This window comes from Saimiri boliviensis, chromosome 5 (assembly GCF_048565385.1).
Source record: "Saimiri boliviensis isolate mSaiBol1 chromosome 5, mSaiBol1.pri, whole genome shotgun sequence".
Classification (NCBI taxonomy): Eukaryota; Metazoa; Chordata; class Mammalia; order Primates; family Cebidae; genus Saimiri; species Saimiri boliviensis.
The window spans coordinates 76,037,638-76,061,207 of NC_133453.1; the positions used below are offsets into that span (position 1 = coordinate 76,037,638).

General features: G+C 36.4%; 1 protein-coding gene across 3 annotated transcripts in view; it reads left to right on the forward strand.

The window, feature by feature from the left end:
* Nucleotides 1-23,570, forward strand: part of FIGN (fidgetin, microtubule severing factor) — a 143,499-nt gene that overhangs the window by 113,030 nt on the left and 6,899 nt on the right. For 2 of the 3 annotated variants that reach the window (XM_003921925.3, XM_074399584.1), the window contains one exon: nt 16,457-23,570. This exon is cut by the window's right edge and continues 6,899 nt beyond it. In XM_003921925.3, the coding sequence (XP_003921974.1) occupies nt 16,457-18,711 (2,255 nt within the window). In that variant the 3' untranslated portion in view covers nt 18,712-23,570. Of the gene's footprint in view, nt 1-11,119; nt 15,894-16,456 lie in introns of those variants that run through there. The other variant, XM_074399585.1, reaches the window with a different exon arrangement.

The window sequence follows — 23,570 nt, forward strand, 5'->3', positions numbered from 1 at the left end:
CCGAGATCGTACCACTGCACTCCAGCCTGGCTCCTGGCAACAGAGCAAGCCTCTGTCTCAAAAAAAAAAAAAAAAAAAAAAAAAGAAAGAAAGCGAGAGAAAGAAAGAAAGAAAAGAAAGAAAGGATTAATAAGCTCTAATTTGTTTTGAGAAGAAACTTGAGTATATGACTTATCTGTATATTTAGACAGATGTCTGCATGATATGGCCAAAAGCTGAAGTCTAAAACCCACTTTGTCCAAAAGTCTTACTTGACTAACATGTTCCCCATTACCATTACCATTTTTATCATGCCCAATTGACCCATCCCTTGATTTAAATGATCATGTGTGTTTATGTGTTGTTTGTTCTCTGCACTAGAATCTTATTCATGCATATATTCATCCTCCTTAGCTTGTGTTTCTCAAGTTAGAAATTAAGACTGCAAATTAAGTTGCAAATTCTGCCAACTATCTCTATAACCCATGGTTAGATCCTGATAAAATAGCTGCTAACTAGGTGTTACTAGAGAGGTTCTGATCCAGGGTTGTTGGATGTAACGAAAGAAAGAATTCTGGGTAAGTCCACAGAGTAAAGTAGAAGCAAGTTTATTAAGAAAGCAAAGAAATAAAATATGCTTACTCCATAGGTAGAGCAGCAGTGTAAGTGTTCGACTGAGTATACTTATAGTTATTTTTCAACTGAGTATACGTATAGTTATTTTTTGATCATATGCTAAACAAGGGGTGTATTATTCATGAGTTTTCTGGAAAAGGGTGGGCAATTTCTAGAACTAAGGTTTCCTCCCTTTTTTAGACCATATACGGTAATTTCCCGTTGCCAAGGCATTTGTAAACTGTCCTGGCACTGGTGGGAGTGTCTCTTAGCATGCTAATGTATTGTAATTAGTGTATAATGAGGAGTGAGGACAACCAGAGGTCACTTTCCTCACTATCTTGGTTTTAGTGGGTTTTGGCTGGCTTCTTTACCTCAACCTGTTTTATCAGCCAGGTCTTTATGACTTGTATCTTGTGCTGCCATCCTATCTCATCTTGTGACTAAGAATGCCTAACCTCCTGGGAATGCAGCCCAGTAGGTCTCAGCCTTACCTTACTTAGCTCTTATGCAAGATAGAGTTACTCTGTTTCAGACGTCTCTGACATGAGTACGCAATTTCTAACTAAAATTTATAACTGAAATTAAATTTATCCTTATGGAAAGTTATTTTTAAAACCCACCAAAAATGATTTTTATATGTTATTGTTACTATTATTATTTAACATCTTGAGGTTTCTTAGCTTTTGTAACAAAAGCAAACAAAGCATACATTCTCTTTTGTAAAACATTCATAGATGACATGATTCATAAATAAGGTTATTTAAGATAATAAGTCACTTCAAAGGCACCGAAGTGATCCCTTTTAGTTTTTTGTTTGTTTTTTAATATTCTAGCTGTGAGTAACTTAAAGATGCAGGATATAGGTTTTCTAGTAGTTTTATCCACTTTTTTTTTTTTTTAATTTATTTTGTGGTTCCTAATACAAATTTATTCAAGACTTAAAGAAACAGGAAGGCATTTTGATCTGAAAGCTATACCAATTCACAAGGGAATGAATTTGGTTTCTTCTCCACTTTGTAATTCAAAGAAGTGCATTCCAAAAAGTCAGATGAAAAAAAGTCATTAATTTGACAGTCTTGGTTCTCATGGCCCTATTGATTAAAAAAGCTGAAAACAGTTATGGAGGCTTATTGGCTTCAATTAGGAGTTGAGAAGCTTGCCTGGTTAGAAGAAACAAAGGTTGCATTGGGAGAGGAATCATTCAGTAACAGAATCCTTCTTAACATTTCATCATGAATGGGTATAAACTTTTTGTCTCTTGTTGTTTTTTGTACTTTTTCAATTTTTGGTTCTCTTTACGGATCCATTTCAGAATTTCAAGAATCTCATTTCAAAACTGATTGTGTCATCTTTTGGGTTGCTTTTAGTAAGCAAAAGATACTTATCTTACCATGTGAGAGGTTTCACTATAAGCTGAAGAGCTTATTTAGTTGTCCTCCAAAAAAAAAAAATTCAATTTCTTCTGTGTAATCATTATATATAGAAGGGTATGTCTCAAAGTATATTCTATTAATGGAATAGTCAACATTTGAGATATATTTTATTAATGGAATAATCAGCATAGTTTCTATAGATAATATACTTAGTACATGCGTCACTTGCATGGAAAAACTCTTGTCCTCAGAGGTATGTAATAGTGGTTTTTTTCCTTTATCAATAAGAAGCCTAGCTAACTCTCATGACCACCCTTAGTGCATATAAATAATATATATCCACAATACTGTCCTTTAATGTTAAGAGCTTAGTAAATAGTGCTGCAAAAAAGGAAGAATCAGGGAGGAAAATGGTATTCACATTTTTAACAATATCTAATAAAGCAATATAATGTTATTTATAACTGCTATTATGAAAAATTGACATTTCTTTAGGTGTTCCTTTCAGAATATCTATTTTCTTAAATGTTTTAACTTGGTGGTAGAAATGCCATTTTTCCTCTTAATGTTAAGAATATATTTATATCTGGGATACATTTTCATCTATAATCCAATGACTAGAAGACTATTTTTTTGAAGGGTGGTAATACTGATAAGGAAAGACTTGATAGCTAATATCAGTTATCAGTCATAAAATCTTTGGTTACTGTTTGTTAACAAATTCTCAGTTGAAAAACCTCTTGCCTAAGTTGGCACTAGCCTAAAATTTGCTGTATAATGAGTATAATCCTGCTCCAATAGAAGATAACTGTATCTCCAAGTATATTTAAAATAGAAAAAAAAGAGATTATTGCACTAAATCTAACATCACAGCAACCAATTCATAGAGTTTAATTATGACACTACTAAATGTGAAAATCTATTCAGCGCTAGGAACACTTTTCACATTACATTCATGCTAAAGATTGGCTGTTAAGAGCTCATTACTGGTATTTTTCTAAAGAGTGGTTTATTAAACACAGTTACCTAATAAGCATCTTTGGTGGTGCAAATTGCTGAAAACAGTAATGAGTCTGATTAGACTTCATTTCAATTACGACAGCTTGTCTAGAAAAATATATATATATATACATATATATATATGTATGTATGTATGTATATATAATCTTTCCTTGATGCTTTGGAATCTAGCTACAAGACACTGCAGAGTTTAAAGCAGAAAAGCCACCTCTGTATTTCCTTTCCACAGCTCACTAATGAAGAGAGAATTGTCCAAGTCATCATCCAATTTACACAGTGAAAAACTGGATGGACAAAGTGGAATCACAATCATGTTTGCTAAAAAACAGCAAAGGCTGCCTTGACTAATATGTCTAAATAAGGTCACCTTTTGTGTCTCTCTGGTTTTTTTTTTTTCTTCCTCTTCTTCTGAGGAACATAAAGCTATAAATGAGGTAGAGACTTAAAAATGATTCATTCCTATTTGGTTTGTGGAGGTTATTCTCCAGATTAATAGGCTCACCTTTCAATTATGTTTTATCCATGGATCTTCTACTTAAAATCATAACAATACAGGGAGCTGTTGGACCATGCATGCTAATTATCAGACTAATTTTAAAAACATATATATTGGGTGGGAAAAAATAAAAGAAACAAAGCCTTATGAATGTGCACTAGTATTTCATAAAGCATAAGGGAATGTTCATTAGATGCCAAACTTGATTTTGATATTTTTAAAAGTGTGTTATTTAGCTGTATTTAACAGGTAACCTCCTATCAAATCATGTCTGAATATTACTACTCAAATTGGAAAAAAAAAAAAAAAACTGTTAATGTAAAAAGCCTTTAAGTGATTAAGCTGTCATTGCTGTCATTTGGGTACTCTAGTAACATTTTAATGCTTCTGGGAGCTTTGGCCGGGGATGCAATCTACTATTTTATTCTATATTTTTTAATAAGTTCTTTTTAGAACGTAATATTATTTGACACTGAACTAGATAAAATAATTTCTAAAGTAAAATATGAAAACAATGGCGGGGTGTAGAAGCACTAAATAAACAGAGGGCATAATACAACATCCTCACCAGAAAAATCTTTACAAGTTAGTTAAGTAATCATATAATGGCCAGAAGATTGAAAGTAAAACATAAACAAAATTACAGTACTCTCAGTAGGCATCCTGATGTTTTTAAAATGATTTACTTAAAAGGATACTGGTTCTAGGTATGTCAGTTCAATAGTCAGAAATTTACTTTTAGACCTATGATTCACCATGAATTATATTAATTGTCTATTCTATTTTAAAAGGAGAAAAATATTGCATAGAAAACACCAACATAATTCTATAGTAATAATAGGGGTGCTTTCCCATGTAACTCAGTTATGTATTTTAAATTAATTATTTGCTTTTGATGTCAACCTAGACCTTACCAAAAATGGGTATTAAATTAAGGAAATCAGCACTTATCATATATTCTGAGATCACTGATAAGATTTGGAGTTTTGTAAGTGTGGAATTTTTTTAAAGTTTTTGACTTCGTTTAAGCTACAAATAATAAATATATAGCCAAAGAAAACCTTAAATAATGTTCAGTTTTGATAAAAACATGATGTGCATCAGTTAGTTAAATAATTTAGAATGCTTTTTGGTTTCTTGGATTATCAATAATAAAGCTAGTTAAAACATAGATCAAGCTAGTAAAGCACAGATCATTTTTAGGATAAAAGCAATTTTTAAAAATCTTTCTTCTCTCTGTCATTCTTTCTCCTGTATTCTCTGTAGCCCTTTCCACAACTGCAGTCATAAGCTTACATACACACATACCGGCACCTAGATTTGATTTTCTTGTGTAGCCTACCTGTATTACTTCATGGTTCTAGATAGTTTTCCTGTTGCTTAGGGAATTTGTGTGCTATGAAGAGGCACACAGTTTAAAGAGGTAGCAGGGAGAATTTGACTTACTCCTTTAATGTAAACAACTAAAACTAGCACGCTTAAAATGAAATTTCTTTTAAATTATCTGCTAGTTTAAAAATGTGGCTAAGCTGGGTGTGGTGGCTCAAGCCTGTAATCCCAGCATTTTGGGAAGCGGAAGTGGGTAGATGGCTTGAGTCCAGCAGTTCGAGACCAGGCTGAGTAACGTGGTGAAACCCCCTCTCTACCAAAAGAGTATAATAATTAGCCAGGTGTGTTAGCATGAGCCTATAGTCCCAGCTACTCTGGAGGCTGAGGCTGGAGGACGACAACTTGAGCCTGGGAGGTTGAGGTTGCAGTGAGCCAATATCATGTCACCATGCTCCAGGATGGGTGACAGAGTAAGACCCTGTCTCAAATAATAGCAATAATAATAATAAAATAAATAAATAATTAAAATGTGGCTGAAGAAAATGTCTTCTAAAATTGTTAGCAAACACTGGTATTTACCCATAACTAAAGAGGCCAGTAAAATAGTCTTAATCATCAATAAGAAGTGTAAAATTTTAGAATACTTTAGACCATCTGAAAGTAACATCTTTAGGCCTTTAACTCTGCCGAAAACAATATTGAGAGCAACTTTATTATTATTGAATTTATTTTTTTTGAGACAGAGTCTTACTCTGTCACCCAGGCTGGAGTGCAGTGACATGATCTCAACTCACTGCAGCTTTTGTCTCCTGAGTTCAAGCGATTTTTGTGTCTCAGCCTCCCCAGTAGCATTACAGGCATTCACCACCATGCTGGGCTAATTTTTTTAAAGGGCAACTTTAATTTTAGCTGCTATATTAGAGACAAAGTAAGCCATGTTTATTGACAACAGAAGAGAATTGGATTGGAATTAATTGGAGAATCATGAGCAGAAGAAGAGGGATCTGTATGTTGTTCATGTGATTAATACATACAGGACTGGATCAGCCATTTAGTACATTCAGTCAAAGCCTAAATGTTTTTTAACATAATGACATTTTCCATCATAACAGTAGACAAAATTGTGCAGAGTTGGAGTCTGAAGAAACAGTTTATTTACTTGTAATCCCTTCTACTGTTTCCCATAGATTAGGTTGTTGGGCACCCTCTCCAGGACAGGAAATGCCACTTCCTTTGAAGATGCTGATATCTTCTCCCGTTTCTGCTCATTATGCAGCATTCTTTGTTTTTACAAATGGAAGAGCCAACCGCACTAATGACTGCACTGTCATTCACACTGCACCTTAACAGTGTTCGGTTTATCCGGAAATCAGAGCATCCCAATTATAGGTGGGGCTCAAGTCTATTTCACCAGACTGTAGAAGCGGGTAGGGTGGGGAGAATGAAGAGATGAGGAAACTACTGTTATTGTGAAGAGCTCTTCACTTTTAATCCTGGGCTGTGTTGGTTGTATTCTAAAGCAGTTTATCTTCTTACAACGCATTGTTTGGCAAAAAGCAACACATAACCTACCAAAACTCATTTCATATGTAGCTTTTTCCACTACCTTCAGATCAAAGTTATTTTCTTCAGACTGGACTAAATTATACACAGGTCCCAGGAGTGAAGGACACTGAATTAATGCACTATGTCACCCAGCCCTGACTATAGAATTTTTTTCAAAGTCCGACACACTATTTTGCTATTGCATTAAAAATTAATGCATGAATTGCCAAAAAGAGAAAAATGCATAAATAACCTAAACAAATTTTGTCTGGGCCTTGCATACTTTAGAGTCACCTAAAGCAAGGAGTTTTTAAGGAGAATGGTTGAAGAATTTCATCCTTAATATATGAATAACATTGTTACTTCTTTGTCTAATTATATGAGAAAGCGCTCAATCTTAAATAAGCAGACTTACACATCTATTTTGGCTTATGTAAACTGTCTTTTTAGAGTTTGGTTCCAGAGGAACACAGAAAAGTAGATGAATGCAAATTCCATTTTAAGCCACATTCTAGGGTTCGGAAGATTTCTGAATTTGTTTATTGACCCTTTTCAGCCCGTGTGTTGGGCAAAGCATGAATAGAGTTCAGTTTAAATATAACTAAATTGGGCTTTGCATTTAGATACTTGAAATAGAACACACACACACACACACACACACACACACACATAATTACAAAGAGTTGTATGTGCACATAGTGGTTAGTATACCATTTTAGGATTGTGATTGATGAAATATACCAGCTGTGTCACAATTCAAGGTTGGTATCATGCCAGATGTCTCTTAATTAAAAGTGCCAATATATTTTATATGGCAAAACAGTATTTTGAGAGTCAACTGTAATAACCTCAGACTTTTAGGATGATGATGATAATTGTCTCTGCAAAAGACTTTAAAAATTAAAGATTCAAAACACTCACAAAATGTATAATACTTTTGGCATTTGGAACTCTGTTTATGGATCAATCATACAGGCCGGATGCGATGAATCTAGCATGGGGCTCTCAGGTTGTGTTAACCCCATTTATCCCTGCATGCTACAGCTCACCTGTTATTTACACACATAAGAGGGTTGATACTGCAGAACGAGGGTAGCGCTCTGTTATGACACAGAACATACATATTCATTAGCCCCTTCAGTCCCTATGGACATATGTGGTATGTCTTGATGATCTAGGGGGAAGGGTAGATGGCCTTAATGGATTGAAAAATGTATATGGAAAAAGGAAAGAGAGGGCATGAGAAAAGAAAGGCTGCAAAGTAACAACTTTAAAGGTTAACTACAAAGTGCTATTTAAACTGATTATAAATTGTCTAAAATTCACAGAAGTGGCATAAACAAAATAACATTTTTTAAATATGGGAAACTCAGCCCTTTTACCTCAGACTCTTTCCTTTGCAATAGTTAATGACACCTGATACTTAGGAAGATTAAGAGTATGAATCATTTGTATATTTTAAATTGCATGTACATGCATCCTCGTGTTCATTCTGAATAACTTACCATAGAATATATACAGAGTTTTGGACACTTTTTTTAAAAACTTGGTTTTAGATTATTATTCAAAAATTTTACACAGAAACATTTTTAAAAACCCACCCCCTCACAGGAAACGTAGATCTAAATTATAATTTTGAACTATGTGGATTTATGTGTGAGTGTGACAATATGTTCACTTGTATACTTTAAGTATAGGAAATTTAAAGAAAAAAGTACTTTTTAGAATTATGAGTATGATTTCCCGGGTTCCTTTAAATGATATGGTTTCTCTCCTGATCATATAGTGAATTTAGGTTCAGTGATCTAAAAATAATAATTTTTATCAGCAGAATTTGCTTTGCATAAATGCTTATGGATTCATTCTCATAATGCAAGCCATTTTCTTACATATTAAAAATAATGACCAATCAGACCCATGCATATCAAGTTTTATCCTTCATATGAAATATTGGCAAAAATAGTCACCATTACACTTGGTCACATTTATTAAATGAATATTTTCTTGCTTTGAATAAAATTTAATGCATCGTAGAGAACTCAATTCAAATCATAAGCTACCCACAACTTCAGTTTAAACACAGAGTATGTATTCTTACCATCCTAGTCCAAGTCATGGTGCCTGTAACATTAAACATAGGCTTTCATTAAGCCCAAAGTAATGACATTTAGATAACAAGGTCTATTGCTTACCTAGATACTATCTACCCAGCAACTTTCTGTAGGAAATAAGAAGCATGACTTTGGAGTATGTTTCTTAGATAACCTTATAAAAGTTGTACTAAAGCTCATGTATTTGACTAATAGGAGAAGCTTCACTCATTGTTTAATTAAGCTTTGGTTTGTGGTATCAAGCATACAGTATATTCAAAGGAGTATGTTAGGAATGGTGAAAATGGATAGGAAAATAGCAAAAAGTAGTATCTGACAAATTAGAGCAAAAGGGGAACATTGAAACAGCATCTGGGACCGGTTTTTAAAGATACCATTCATTATTCATCATTCCACACTATTGTACTATTGACACTGAATTAATAAGAAAATTATCAATTATTTCCCATGTGTTGTGTTGTAAGAGGGCAGGGAGGGTCTTTTATCATTAAAAAAAAAAAAAAAAAAAAAAAAAAAAAAAAAAACAGTATTTGGGAATTTTTTTTAACTTTTAGAGTTGTATACTTTCCGGATTTCAAGAAAAGATATGTAAGTGAAGAAAGTGGAGCTTGAGGCTTTAACATGGAGTCCTAAATTTAAATGCCTGTGTGACCTGGTAGATGCCATTAAAATACCTGACGTTGTCAAGGGGAGAGGAGCAACATGACCAAGTGGAAAGGGTAGGATATGCCCCAAGGAGGGAGCTGGTCTCCCGAATCAGACAGCTGTTGCCAGAAAAGAATGAAGTTTTGTAAGATCTTGTCTGAAAAATGAGAAATATGGAAAGTTTTATTAAATTTTTTTGAGATGGATCTTTTAAAACATAAAGTTGAGTGATTTTTAAAACCCTGCCCTGGCCACACAAAACACAGTTGCAGGGTATATGCTACCCTCAGGCTGTCAGGTTGCAATTTCTCTATAAGAGGGCGAGGTATCCGAACTATATTTACTAAGAACCATTTAGCCAGAAATGCCTTCATACTTTTTTTTAAGCATTGCTTTATGCAAATAAGGTGGAATGGGGTGGGGGTGCTGCAAAATATATTATAATTTGGAGGCTTGAGGTGTGAAAATTTGATTTAAAGAGAAAAAAAATATTTGACAGCATTGTTACATAATTGGAATATCTTATTTTGAAACTGCAGGTTTTAAAATGAGTTTTAACAGTTTTAACTAGTTTTAAACCTCTAAGTGCTTTGTTTCTTAGTTTTGATCTCTAAAATGTCGAGTCACAGGAAACATAAAAAAATAAATAAAATACTTGAAAACATTTGGAATGTTGACACCTTTTTGATTAAGGCAAGTATGCTCCTTGCTTTGCTCAGAATGAGAGAATTTCCATATCTTTCTTGGAATCAACAGTCCCACTGGAAAATTTCCTTTTCAGTTGCTGTCCTGAAGTTGAAGGAGAACTGACTTATAAATTCTGCGAATGATTTTACTTTTTTTCTTTTCTGTCTCGCCAATGTTGTTTTGTTTTGTGTTTAATGCACCTCTGACCTTTTCAAAATAAAAGAATACTAAGAAATATTTGTGGAGCAGTTCACAGTTGGGAAGTGTTTTCACAAAATATTATTCGGTTAATCTTAATAGCAATACAGCCAGGTAAATAATACCATAATTATACACATATGACAGCTGAGTAAGTGAGTATGATGTGCTTAAGCAGCTTAACAAAGATTAGGACAAATAAGTGATGGTGTAAGCAATGCTGCCAGTGGACTGAATCTACAGGCTGAAATTTTCACCTGGGAAACAAAATTCTAGAAACCTCTTTATGTTCCTTCAGTTCCTTTCTATCCCAATCTATCAATGGGTCCAAATAAAATACTATATTATGCAAAATAGTATCCAATCCTGTAAAACATCATTATAAGTGAAACATCAATCTAAAAGTCAGAATGTCTGGATTAGTTAGGGTATTTTGAAGTTCTGTTAATCTCTAAAATCAGAGTGTAATTTTGGAGAATTTAGAATGTGAAATTGGGAAGAGAGCTGAAAAGTTTTCATCACCTTATAGACAAACGGATCCTCCTTTTTTGCATTGAACCACAATGCTTTGTACATAGTTAAACTAAATTTAAAATTTGACAGCCCCTCTTCCATTTAGTTTATACAGTCTTCTAATTTTGCTGCTCTAAAGATGGTACAAAATTAAGTAAAAACCGTATGTAATTTCAGTGTGTCTTCCTCACCTTTTTCCCTTTCTATTACTTGTAGATTTGATGCCATATTTTAAAGCCAAGAATTATTGAGGAATGGGCTGAAGAAGTTTCCAGATCAAATGAGTTACTACTAGTAATACTAGATAATGCTGTGTTGGCCTCTTGGCTTATGAGGCTGAGTAAACAGGGCTTCATTAGTCTTCTCAAACGTTTCATTTGGTCATCACTCCCCTTGAAGAATGATAATAAGTAGATATTGCACAGGACTAGTTTGCAGTGCCAGGAGGTGTACAGTTCTTCTCTCAGAAGGTTCTTCACTGCATAGACCTGTATTTTTAGCTAATGAATTTTCTACTCTCTACTGGGCATTTTGAATGCTCTATATGTTAGTTCTGCCATTGCGACCCAAGAGATGATGAATCTGTTGGGTCACAATGGCAGAACTAACATATAGCTGTAGAGTGTTATAATTACTTTACAGTATTTACCCTAGTAGTGATTGTTTTTCAGAGAAATTCTTGCTAATATTGTATTTTTTTAATATTAAAAAATAATGAAAGGTTCAGAGGTGCAATAGCTCAAATAAATGTAATAGATATAGTAATGTCATGCAGGCCTGTGTGAGTGCTCTGCATCTGTTTTAGAGCAGGTAAACCCGCCATGCCTGCAGGTGTTTGCCTCAGGTCCCTGCCCTTAGGAAGTGTGAGAAAACATACAAGTGAAGGCAGAGCCCCCAGCAGCCAAAATTACCCAATGGGAACATTGTAAAGGGGAGCAACTATTTTAGACCTGATGAACTGCTGAATAGCATGCGTATATAAGGGGTGGGGTGGGTAGTGAGGGCCTCACATTGATATATTTAGGAATGTATGCTAAAAATAGATTCTAGAGTACCTAACCTTTTATTTTATTCTGAAAGTTGCTTTTATACTCTTCATTTTTCTCTATCACTCTTTATAATTTTGTAGTTGTGGCAGAACTTTAGAGGAATCTATAGTTGTTTTGTTTCAAAACGAGTTAAAGAGCAAAATGGAAAAAGTAAAGCAACAAAGCAATAACCATTTTCTAATTAAACCTAAGTTACCAAATGGTCAGTAATGGTAAGAATGGCAAATGTTGGGCCGGGTGCGGTGGCTCACGCCTGTAATCCCAGCACTTTGGGAGGCTGAGGCGGGTGGATCACGAGGTCAAGAGATCGAGACCATCCTGGTCAACATGGTGAAACCCCGTCTCTACTAAAAATACAAAAAAATTAGCTGGGCATGGTGGCACGTGCCTGTAATCCCAGCTACTCAGGAGGCTGAGGCAGGAGAATTGCCTGAACCCAGGAGGCGGAGGTTGCGGTGAGCCGAGATTGCGCCATTGCACTCCAGCCTGGGTAACAAGAGCGAAACTCCATCTCAAAAAAAAAAAAGAATGACAAATGTTATCCAAACCATCCAGTTATATTGGAAATACAGATTTGTTCATTTATATACATATGGATTCATCCCATAACAGTAAAATTTGAACAGAATTCTCAGGTGTTTACTGTAGTACCTGTCATTCCTGTGTAACCCTTAAATTATCTTAAAAACAATTTTCTATTAGATTATGTATTTTTGTAAAAACACACTACATGATGAAATTTGCCAGCTGTATTAAGAATTTTCTGATCCTTTCAAAAACAAAATTTTATGTTTTGGAGTAAGTCTTCAATCTTTAAAACTATTTTTCTTACTTTCCATTGTTTTCTGAAATTTTACTGTACCTATTTAAGCTTTTTCCAAACAACAGTGGGAGTTACTGTTCTAAAGTCATGTTTCTAATAATGTTAAAATAGTTTCTGAGACTCATCTCCATGTTCTGAAGAGAAACCACATAAAAGCTGCTTTTAAAACTCATCCCATTATTTGAGTGCCAAGTTAACTGACACAAGTGTATTGCTTCTGACTCACAGATAACTGCAATACAATCAAATGAAGCAGGATTTTTCTCGTTGTTCAGAAAACATTTGACTCTGTGTTTTTGTTCTATTTCACATCAGAAATATCACCACCAATAAACACAATAACAATGACAGCAACAAAAAAATAAGTTTGGTTACCAGTTTCGAATTAGTGTTAAAATTCAAGGAGCCAACAAAAAGACTCTTCACTCTGAAGGCCAAGACAGTCTCTTGAACACTGGTTTTCTCAGCTCCTGCTAATACCAAGAATTAGTTTATGGTTAGATTAACTTACGCTTTCAAATAACATTAATGATTTTAGAGCACTGGATAAATTCTCATGTTTCAGGGGATATGAATAAGTCTATTCCCTTGTATTTAAACAAAACTCAATCTTGCCTTTTGCAGCCCTGTAAAGGTTATTGTTATTTAGTATGCATCCATAAATGAACTTTCAATTATCTTGGTAAGCACATCCAAAAATAGTGTTAGACTCAAAAGGCAATGGTGTATTCAGTAATTGTTCCAAATAGATAATTTTAATAAATATCTTCTTTGCTTAATTTTAGGTGAAAAAGAAATCTTATGAATTTAGGTTTGCTAGAGTTAAGCTGCTAACATACCGTATGAAGTGAACAATCTATTTTATTTAAACTGTATGATACTGTCCATTACAGTGATTACAACTTATTAAAATCATTTTTTTCATCTCTTTCATAAATAATAAATTTACAAGAAAACATTATTTAAGTGAATACAGGTGGGGAGTTCCCAATTCCTGTTTCCTCTTAAAAATAATTAGGCAGTTTCATGTTAAAGAGCATATTTCTTCAAAATGTTTATTATGTATGTTTATTAACTTATGCTAACAATGGCTTAGCTCAGCAAACTGAAAGGAAGCCATCCTTTAACTTACGTGTGCGTACGTTTGTGTGTGTCCTGGTAAATTCCATTGCCTGTACTTCTAAATTATTTGTTGAGCCCTTTAAGACTTTTTTTTTTCACGTTTTTCTGTATCAATCTAATCAAATTTATACTCATAGCATATGTGTGTTCTTATTTTCTCTATTCTGTATTTTAATAATATTTTAGAGAAAAAAAAAACCATAATAGAAGTTCCCTAGAAATAATTTACAGGACTAATGAATTTGTAGGTCTTTTAGATAGTTCTACATTACAGTCACATTAATATTCTCTACTTTTTATAAGGCTTGAAGTAAATCCCATGACACTAGAAGAATTTAGATACTGATTACTTGCGATTGGTTCCTGGTGATTTGCTCTTAATAATTTCCAGTTGAATTTAATGAAAGTATGATTCCTGAAATGCTGCTTCATTAAAATTGCATCTTTTCCCCTTTAAGTGTGGTTTCGGTCATTTCACACATTTTGCGGTGTGTTTTTCTCCCCCTTAAAAAGTAATGATTGAGAAAGCAGAAATAATTAAGAATACCACTTTAGTTCTTCCTAGAACTCACACGCAGAGTTCCTCTGAGTGAAATTATACAAGCTGCACTTCGTCAGGATTTTATAATACTGTTTTCCCATTTGATGAGATTATTTAATAATATATAAGTTTTAAAACAGAAATATGAATATTTGGGGTAGTTGAGGAAAATTGAAGAAAGAACTGTTGCATGTACAAGAGAAGTGAGGTTTTTAGAATTTTTACTTAAAATAAAATATATATATATATATATATATATATATATATAAAGGTTGATTAAGTTACACTGTGCAGCATTCAGACTTAATTTAACTGAGTTGTGATTTGCAAATGAGTACATGGATCCTTTTTAAAAATCAAAATGCAAATGAGTACAATTGCAGTAAAATATATTTGCAAATGAATCCTGTTGCTTTATTCATTTATTGTGTAATTACTGCAATCCTTCCCACCTTGTTTTCAGTATTTCTTAATCATTAAGTCGGAAGCATGACAGCAGTGCCAGCCCTGGCATGATTCTCTTTGACTAAAACCTTGTAAATTAACACAATTAGCACAGCATCATCCTGCTAATTAACTTCCAGTGTCTGGTGCAGTGGTTTTGCAAACAAGGAAGAGGGAGTCAGAAGGGAATCAACATGCCATTCTGTTACCAAACTGTGTGCTATGTTAGGGTTTAGCTGAGTAAGTCAAAGCCAGCCATGTCAGAAGCCAGAGTCAGGGAATGAAGAGCCACAGAGCTTGGAGGAGGAGCGCAGAAGGGGGTAGAAGCTGACAGAATAGACTGTAGTAATTCAGAAGGGGATTGATGCCACCGATGCTTCATGTAGACCATGCCTCCTCCTTATCAAGGCATCTCTGCCAGAGGGCACAAGACAATTTGCAAAATTGACTTTGGGTAATACAAAAAAGATGAAGGAGGGCTGCTTAATATAGCTGTACCAGAATAGGAAGTGTTAAACCAAGCAGAGATTAGACTGGGTACCAGTCCTGTTCTGTAACTAACTCTATGTGAGACCTCGAGGGTGCAGGATAAATCACTTTGGGCCCTGGTTTCCTAATCTGTGAAATAAAGTAATTTCTAAAGTCTCTTTACAATTTAAAATTCAAATTATTCTGACTGCCTAGTATTTTTTTCTTAAATGAGAAAATACTCATTTTATAGTTTGCTACCTAGTGAACATTGCTTCACTTAGTAACCCAGCAGATGATAGAATTACCCAGATCATCTCATTATCTAGTTGTTCTCTTTAGTGTATGCCCTACATGGTGTCCTATAGAAATTGAAAGAGTTGGAATCCAGAATCCATTCTTATCTTCCCTTTCCCCTTGGTTTCCTTTCTCTCTCTCTCTCTCTCTCTCTCTCTCTCTCTATCTCCTGTCTCATATCACACACACACACACACACACACACACACACGAAGATGTATAAGAGGGGATGTATATTAATACACACGCACGTGCATGCACACACACACACACACACACACACACACACACACATTCTCCCGCCTTAGTACCTTGTAGGCTATAAGGGGAGGGGGGATTATAAGAGAAGGAGAGAGAATGCTGGAAGACCGACAGACAAGTGATGCTTGTTTTTTTTTTCAGAGACTCAACAACAGAACTGAGAGGCAGAAAGGAGCCAGTTGTAATTCATACCGAGTTGTAGGCTTTGTGCGATGAAAGCGATGGAGCGCTGCCTGGGAGATTGCTTTGCTGCACTCCACGAAGCAGATTTGAAACTGTCGTGGACCACTTTAGATGAGAGTTGGATTATGGAATGACCTGCTATGTCTGTGTCATATTGTTCTGCGCAGGGAGCATTATACTGTGCTAACTAGGTGTAGTACCAAATAAGAGAGGTATCCTAGATGTGATCTGTCAGCTGTGTCTCATTTTTATATTGCTTAAAATGCAAAACAGAAACTGTGATGTGAACAGACAGAATAACTAGATATTGTACATGTTAATACTGGCATGTGCAAGATATTTAAAATGTTTACTTATTTTATTGTAAGAACCTATGATTGAATTCTAATTTGACAGAACTGTGTGTGTACATATATATATATGTGTGTGTGTGATTGTGTGTGTGTGCAGTAAGTAAGCTGATGTGCTTGACAGAAATAGATTGACTTATTACTTCAAAATGCAAAAAATATAGGTAACTACAGAGTTACCTTTTAAACTCAGTGTAGTTTTTTTAAACAGGGCTGAAGTTGAATCCATTTTAAAGAGTACCTATTATTGGGGTCATAATAGGTATTATAAGCAGTGTAGAGCTTTTACAGTATGCATTTCATTAATGGAAAATAATAGGTAACAAAAGAAGTTGGAGAGAAAGCTTTAAAGGGTTCTGATGACTGTCTAAGTAAATCAACTTTTTTCCTCCCAAAATTCTTAGGCTTGAAGATGCAGTGGACGCCAGAGCATGCCCAGTGGCCAGAACAGCACTTTGACATCACCTCAACTACTCGGTCTCCTGCCCACAAAGTCGAAGCCTACAGAGGTCATTTGCAGCGCACCTATCAGTATGCCTGGGCGAATGACGACATATCTGCTCTGACTGCATCCAACCTACTAAAAAAATATGCAGAGAAGTATTCCGGCATTTTGGAAGGTCCCGTGGACCGACCTGTGCTCAGCAACTATTCGGATGCACCATCAGGACTGGTGAACGGTCGGAAAAATGAAAGTGAACCCTGGCAGCCTTCCTTGAATTCGGAAGCTGTTTATCCCATGAACTGTGTTCCGGATGTTATCACTGCCAGCAAAGCTGGAGTCAGTTCAGCCCTCCCTCCGACAGATGTCTCTGCGAGTATAGGGAGCTCTCCTGGGGTAGCCAGCAACCTGACAGAACCTAGTTACTCAAGTAGTACCTGTGGAAGCCACACCGTACCTAGTCTTCATGCAGGGCTCCCATCTCAGGAATATGCCCCAGGATACAATGGATCATATTTGCATTCTACTTACAGTAGCCAGCCAGCACCTGCACTTCCTTCACCTCATCCATCCCCTTTGCATAGCTCTGGGCTACTACAGCCCCCGCCACCACCTCCTCCACCACCAGCCTTGGTCCCAGGCTACAATGGGACTTCTAACCTCTCCAGTTACAGCTATCCGTCTGCTAGCTATCCTCCTCAGACTGCTGTGGGGTCTGGGTACAGCCCTGGTGGGGCACCGCCTCCGCCTTCAGCATACCTGCCTTCAGGAATTCCTGCTCCCACTCCCCTACCCCCCACCACTGTTCCTGGCTACACCTACCAGGGCCATGGTTTGACACCTATTGCACCGTCGGCTCTGACAAACAGTTCGGCAAGTTCTCTCAAAAGGAAAGCTTTCTATATGGCAGGGCAAGGAGAAATGGACTCCAGTTATGGAAATTACAGCTATGGCCAACAGAGATCTACACAGAGTCCTATGTACAGAATGCCCGACAACAGCATTTCAAACACAAATCGGGGGAATGGCTTTGACAGAAGTGCTGAAACATCATCCTTAGCATTTAAGCCAACGAAGCAGCTAATGTCCTCTGAACAGCAAAGGAAATTCAGCAGCCAGTCCAGTAGGGCTCTGACCCCTCCTTCCTACAGTACTGCTAAAAATTCATTGGGATCGAGATCCAGTGAATCCTTTGGGAAGTACACATCGCCAGTAATGAGTGAGCATGGGGACGAGCACAGGCAGCTCCTCTCTCACCCAATGCAAGGCCCTGGACTCCGTGCAGCTACCTCATCCAACCACTCTGTGGACGAGCAACTGAAGAATACTGACACGCACCTCATTGACCTGGTAACCAATGAGATTATCACCCAAGGACCTCCAGTGGACTGGAACGACATTGCTGGTCTCGACCTGGTGAAGGCTGTCATTAAAGAGGAGGTTTTATGGCCAGTGTTGAGGTCAGACGCATTCAGTGGACTGACGGCCTTACCTCGGAGCATCCTTTTATTTGGACCTCGGGGGACAGGCAAGACATTATTGGGCAGATGCATCGCTAGTCAGCTGGGGGCCACATTTTTCAAAATTGCCGGTTCTGGACTAGTTGCCAAGTGGTTAGGAGAAGCAGAGAAAATTATCCATGCCTCTTTTCTTGTGGCCAGGTGTCGCCAGCCCTCGGTGATTTTTGTTAGTGACATTGACATGCTTCTCTCCTCTCAAGTGAGTGAGGAACACAGTCCAGTCAGTCGGATGAGAACCGAATTTCTGATGCAACTGGACACTGTACTAACTTCGGCTGAGGACCAAATCGTAGTAATTTGTGCCACCAGTAAACCAGAAGAAATAGATGAATCTCTTCGGAGGTACTTCATGAAACGACTTTTAATCCCACTTCCTGACAGCACAGCGAGGCACCAGATAATAGTACAACTGCTCTCACAGCACAATTACTGTCTCAATGACAAGGAGTTTGCACTGCTCGTCCAGCGCACAGAAGGCTTTTCTGGACTAGATGTGGCTCATTTGTGTCAGGAAGCAGTGGTGGGCCCCCTCCATGCCATGCCAGCCACAGACCTTTCAGCCATTATGCCCAGCCAGTTGAGGCCCGTTACATATCAAGACTTTGAAAATGCTTTCTGCAAGATTCAGCCTAGCATATCTCAAAAGGAGCTTGATATGTATGTTGAATGGAACAAAATGTTTGGTTGCAGTCAGTGATAAATTCTTTAGAAAAAAATGTAATGAATGTTGGCACACACACACATAAAACCTGCTATATAGGGAATAGAGCCCCTTTCCAGTAGTGTTTAAATTGCAAAGGGTACTGGGGAAGATGACGATTAAGTTGCGTCTTTAGAGTCAGGGTAGATTTGGAGGAAAAGTGCATCAAATGAGAGCTTCTGATTTGAAAGCCCCAGATGACAGAAAGCATATGTGGATGCTCAGTTCTGTTCAAGCTAGACAACACTCACCAAGGAGCAAGGTGCAAGTGTGTTGATTTCAGAAGGACATGAACCTCGTGTGTTGATTCCATTCTGCTGTTCTCGAGATTTAGTTGCTGTCAAGTGCCTGGAGTGGTGCTTTATTTTTTGTTTGCCTCACAATTACATTGGTGGCATGTGCTAATATAAAGAGCTTTAACTTCAAACATTATCGGACTAAAGAGATGAACAGTTGTGTTACGACAGAAAACCAGATTTTTGCCATTTTAAGAGCAACAGTATTCCTCAATCCTGTCTGTTCTGCAGTATTAAGCTAAGAACAGGTAAAACAGGGTAACGGTAATCTGGACCTTAATTTCTGCAGTTCATTTCTTTTAATGTTCTTGTCTGCAAAAACTCAGGAAAGTGATTGTGATTTGTACAGTACCTCAAAGGAATGTGTTGAAAGCACTATGTACTGCTGAGAGTAATAGGATAGGCTTCAATGTTACTTTATATTAAAATGTATGTTTACCTCAACAATTGGAAAATAGCAAGGAAAATTACTTTGAATGTATCCAGAAAAATACTGAAGTGTGATACAACGGAATATTTACAGTTTAAAGTAGAAATGGAAGGATTTTTTTAAGTTCTTTTATTAATTATGGGGAATTAACCAGAGCAGAATAATTCTTTATGTCAGTAACTACAAGAGTTCTTAGTACATTGCTCCTTGATAATTAAGTGAAAATGTTCTTAAAAGGTACACTGGTTGATTGAAAGCTACTTATTCGGTTTGTGTTAGTGTCTAGACCAGTCAGCCACAAGACCTGTTTAGGACCCTGAAAGTCACAGTACCTACAAACTATGACTGCCTTTTTACTGCATAGGTGGTAGTGGTGGTGGTTTGCAAATTATCTCTTAAAACTGCTGGGAATGGTGTCATTCTATTCACTAATCTAGCTTATAGACTTGCCGTGCTATTTGATAGAATGCAGAGGATAGCCATCAAAACAAACACATAAATGAAAACCAACCAACCAACTTATACGCATCTGTATATCTATATCCACAGAGAACCTCTACATCCCCTCCCTGTCTTTTTGACTCCACTCTTGTCAGTGCAATTTTGCTTCTCATTTTGAAATCTTGGCTGTAGTGCTCCTGCTTTATTCCTACCTCAGTTTTGTTACATTTCTCTTGGAAAGTAAAGTAGAAAATTGGAAGTGGACACACATACACTGCAGTGTAGCTTGGTAAACAGGTTACTTTGTTTTCTTCCATCTTTCACCATAAATCTAGTTTCCAAAAACATCAGCATGTATGCTTGTTTCCACCTCAGTCTATGACCCCCCCAACCCATGTCATAAGTGACATTTTTCTTAATTTCCTATTTTTCTCCTGTTCTCTGTCAAGTTGTTCTTTGTATCCTTTAATGCTTTATGTGCAACTTTTCATTAATAGCCGGCTGATGTTTGGCAATGCTTCTGAACAGTCAGTGCAGGCTGGAGCTTTCCACAGCCACTGCCTGTGCATAAGCAGAACAGCCTGGCCTTTTGAATGTATTTTCCTGGGTTTTTTTCCCCTTTCCTTTTTTAGTTTAGAGATGCAGTAACAAAACTGTTGCAAAGCACTGGCATTTTATGTATTCAATAAATAAGTGATGTACATTTTTTTAAAAAAAAATTAAATAAATGCAATGAGAAGCCCCAAGAAAGGTCTTTCTGTTTTTTTTTCTTTCAAAAATTTTTACTAATCTTATCCACAATGTCCAGTTCTCTGAAACACTTAACATAGAGAAAGCTAATGAGAGATTTCGTATTTCTGAAATTTTATGATGCTTGAACTTTACTCCCCTTTTTTATTTTTTATGTTGCTAAAAACTGAGCAAATGAACCAGAATTTAATTTACTAAGACATTCTGTCAATTAAAACTGTGCTTAAATATAAATATTCCATATTAAAAAGCAGTGCCTTTCATTAAGGATACAAAAAATAATACTTAAATATGTCCTCTGCTTTTCACAAGTGAATAAATGCTACAATTGTGTCTGGGTCTACCCTGCGCATCCCTTGTAAGGAAATTCTAATATCCACATTAACTTGTAGGTTCATATTGATCTCACTGACAAGTTTACTTTTGCACAGTGCTGACCTATTTTCTGACTTTTAGACATTACATTTCATTTCCGCCAACATGCTGTGTTCACTTGAAAGCGTCTGGCAAGTTTTGACAAACCCAGTCTTATTTAGACAACTTTGGAAAATCCAATACTGACCCACATTTTTTGTGGCTAGTAAGGTTTAATACCAAATATATGACTGCACTATTGTGTTTTACGCTCATTTATAAAACTGAAAATTAATTGAAGTCATACATCTTGGCTTTTAGCTTTAAATGGCTTAAAAATTAGAGCTCTGAGTGACTTAAAAATTAGTTTGAGATACGAGTGGTCAAGAATCCATGTATTTAGGCAGACGTTGAAGTCTTGTGTGATTTTCATTTAGCCTCACGAAATCCAAGATTTGATCTCTTAGGAAATTGGGCATGTTGAAGAAATGAAGATCTGTTGGAGGAGATAAGGCTGACCTTTGAGTAGATAGTGCTCTCCTGTGATTCTTTGATTCTGCATGGCAGCATTATGAGCTCTTCTATAGACTAGCTTAATAATGAGCTCTATTCTGACCATCCATTCTGGAACTTGGAGTGGGGGTGGGGTACCACAGCCTCAGAAGTGAATGTGTACAGTCAGTGATAATACAACTGAGTAATCGGGCTTCATACTCCTGGCTTCTTTTTGACTGCTAAGAATTTGGAGAAGGCTATTAATGAAGGTAAGGTAATGAGCCAGTCCAAATCCCTCACTATCTGGCTAAGAGATTGAGCCATTCCACTTTACAGCCCCTAATTCCCTTCTTCCCAACTGCAGTAACATTTCCAACAGTGACAAAAAGGAAGTGAAGGAAACCACTTCAGTACTGGGATCAATAGAAACTCAAGAGGTAGTTCATAATGACCTTATATGTGACTCAAATGGAAATACTCTACACTTCTGGCATGCTTCTCCCCCAAATATTTAGAACATTAGTGACAATATGAAAAACTTTGCTGACTGAGCTGATCAATGGAATGTGAAGGCAGTATACTTTAAGGCTATTTACTTTCACACGGAATGTTTATCTATTAGTCAGTTTGTATTCTACTCAAATGCAGATAGACGGGTATAATGTTTTCTTGTGCGTTTGAAACCTATCAAGGAGAAAATAAACCATTCCACTAAAATACACAGGCCAAACACCATCTGGGCAAGTGATAAAAGCTATCCAGAGGCTATGCTATGTAAAATAGCAAGGTCGATTTACATGGGTTGCATAGTACTTGGCTATGCAGTTTTCAAAAGAACACATCCAAAAAACAAACAAAAAAAAATCCAAATTAGTTCCTATAATAGGTCTTTGTGAATTTAAATACATTTGTGGGTTGGAAAATATGTTTTAGAGACACTTAGAATTTCTTTCTCTAAAAATGTATCCAACTCCAAGCAGAAAGAGACTTCTGTAATCCCATTCTCATGTTTCTTAGGAAGAATTGGGTAGCATGATCATTGAATCTGTATTTTGCAAGTGAAAGGGACGCAGTTTGTTGAACTATTGAGGCCACTAAAGTTCTAATATATATATATATATATATAATTAGTGTGTGTGTTTGTGTGTATGTGTGTGTGTTCTTTCATCACCACCTATTTGAACTTTAAAACAAACATCTACTTTTCTTTATTCAGAAGCAACTTGTTACTTCCTTTCTTCATATGTGCAGAGATACACATGATCATTTTACAATTCACAATTTTTTTTTTTGAAACGTAAAGCCTTCAGTTGTTGAATCACCTGCCGATTTTTATATGAAGCACATTAGCAAACCTGGAGCTGTTAGTATTTCAGAATTCACAACCAGCTGTACTTGTGACTTACCAACACATGAACTGAAGCTCACACTCTGCTAAGACCCTTGGTTGACATTCGATTTTGAACCTGCCAGATGCATTTGTGTGAACCAGGGATACTGCATCTTTAATGAACAAGTCTCTCCTCTTTCCCCTGTTTTTAAATACAACACAAGCAGTGTAGCACTAGGCACTGCAATTGTCAAAGACAATTAGACTGGAAGCAGGAAAATTTCACCTCCCTGTCTCAGTGATATGTAGAATGTCGGCAGCATGGGTCAGCCTTGCCACAGAGTTGTGTGAGAATATATGAATCACTCCTATAGAATGTTAAATATTTATAAAATGGTTCTGTAGTACACCAAGGTTGGGAGCACATTCATTCCTTCTTGTTGTCTTATGATACAAAAAAAAAAAAAAAAAAAAAAAAAAAAAAAAAAGCAAAAGTTTATTTCTGGACTTAAAATTCTCCCTCTAATATTTCTCTCTCTTTCACTCCACCCCTCCCAACCACCCCTCTCTCCATCTCTCTCCTCTCCTTTCCTCTCTCTCTCTCCTCTCTCTCTCTCTCTAGCTACCACTCTCTCTTGTATGTGGATGTGTGTGTGTATGAGTTTCCATTGTGGATTATATACAGTTGCTAGAGAATATTCATTTCTTTTTTTCTTTTTTCATCTGACGTATATTCGAACATTGTTCTTTATAACCATTT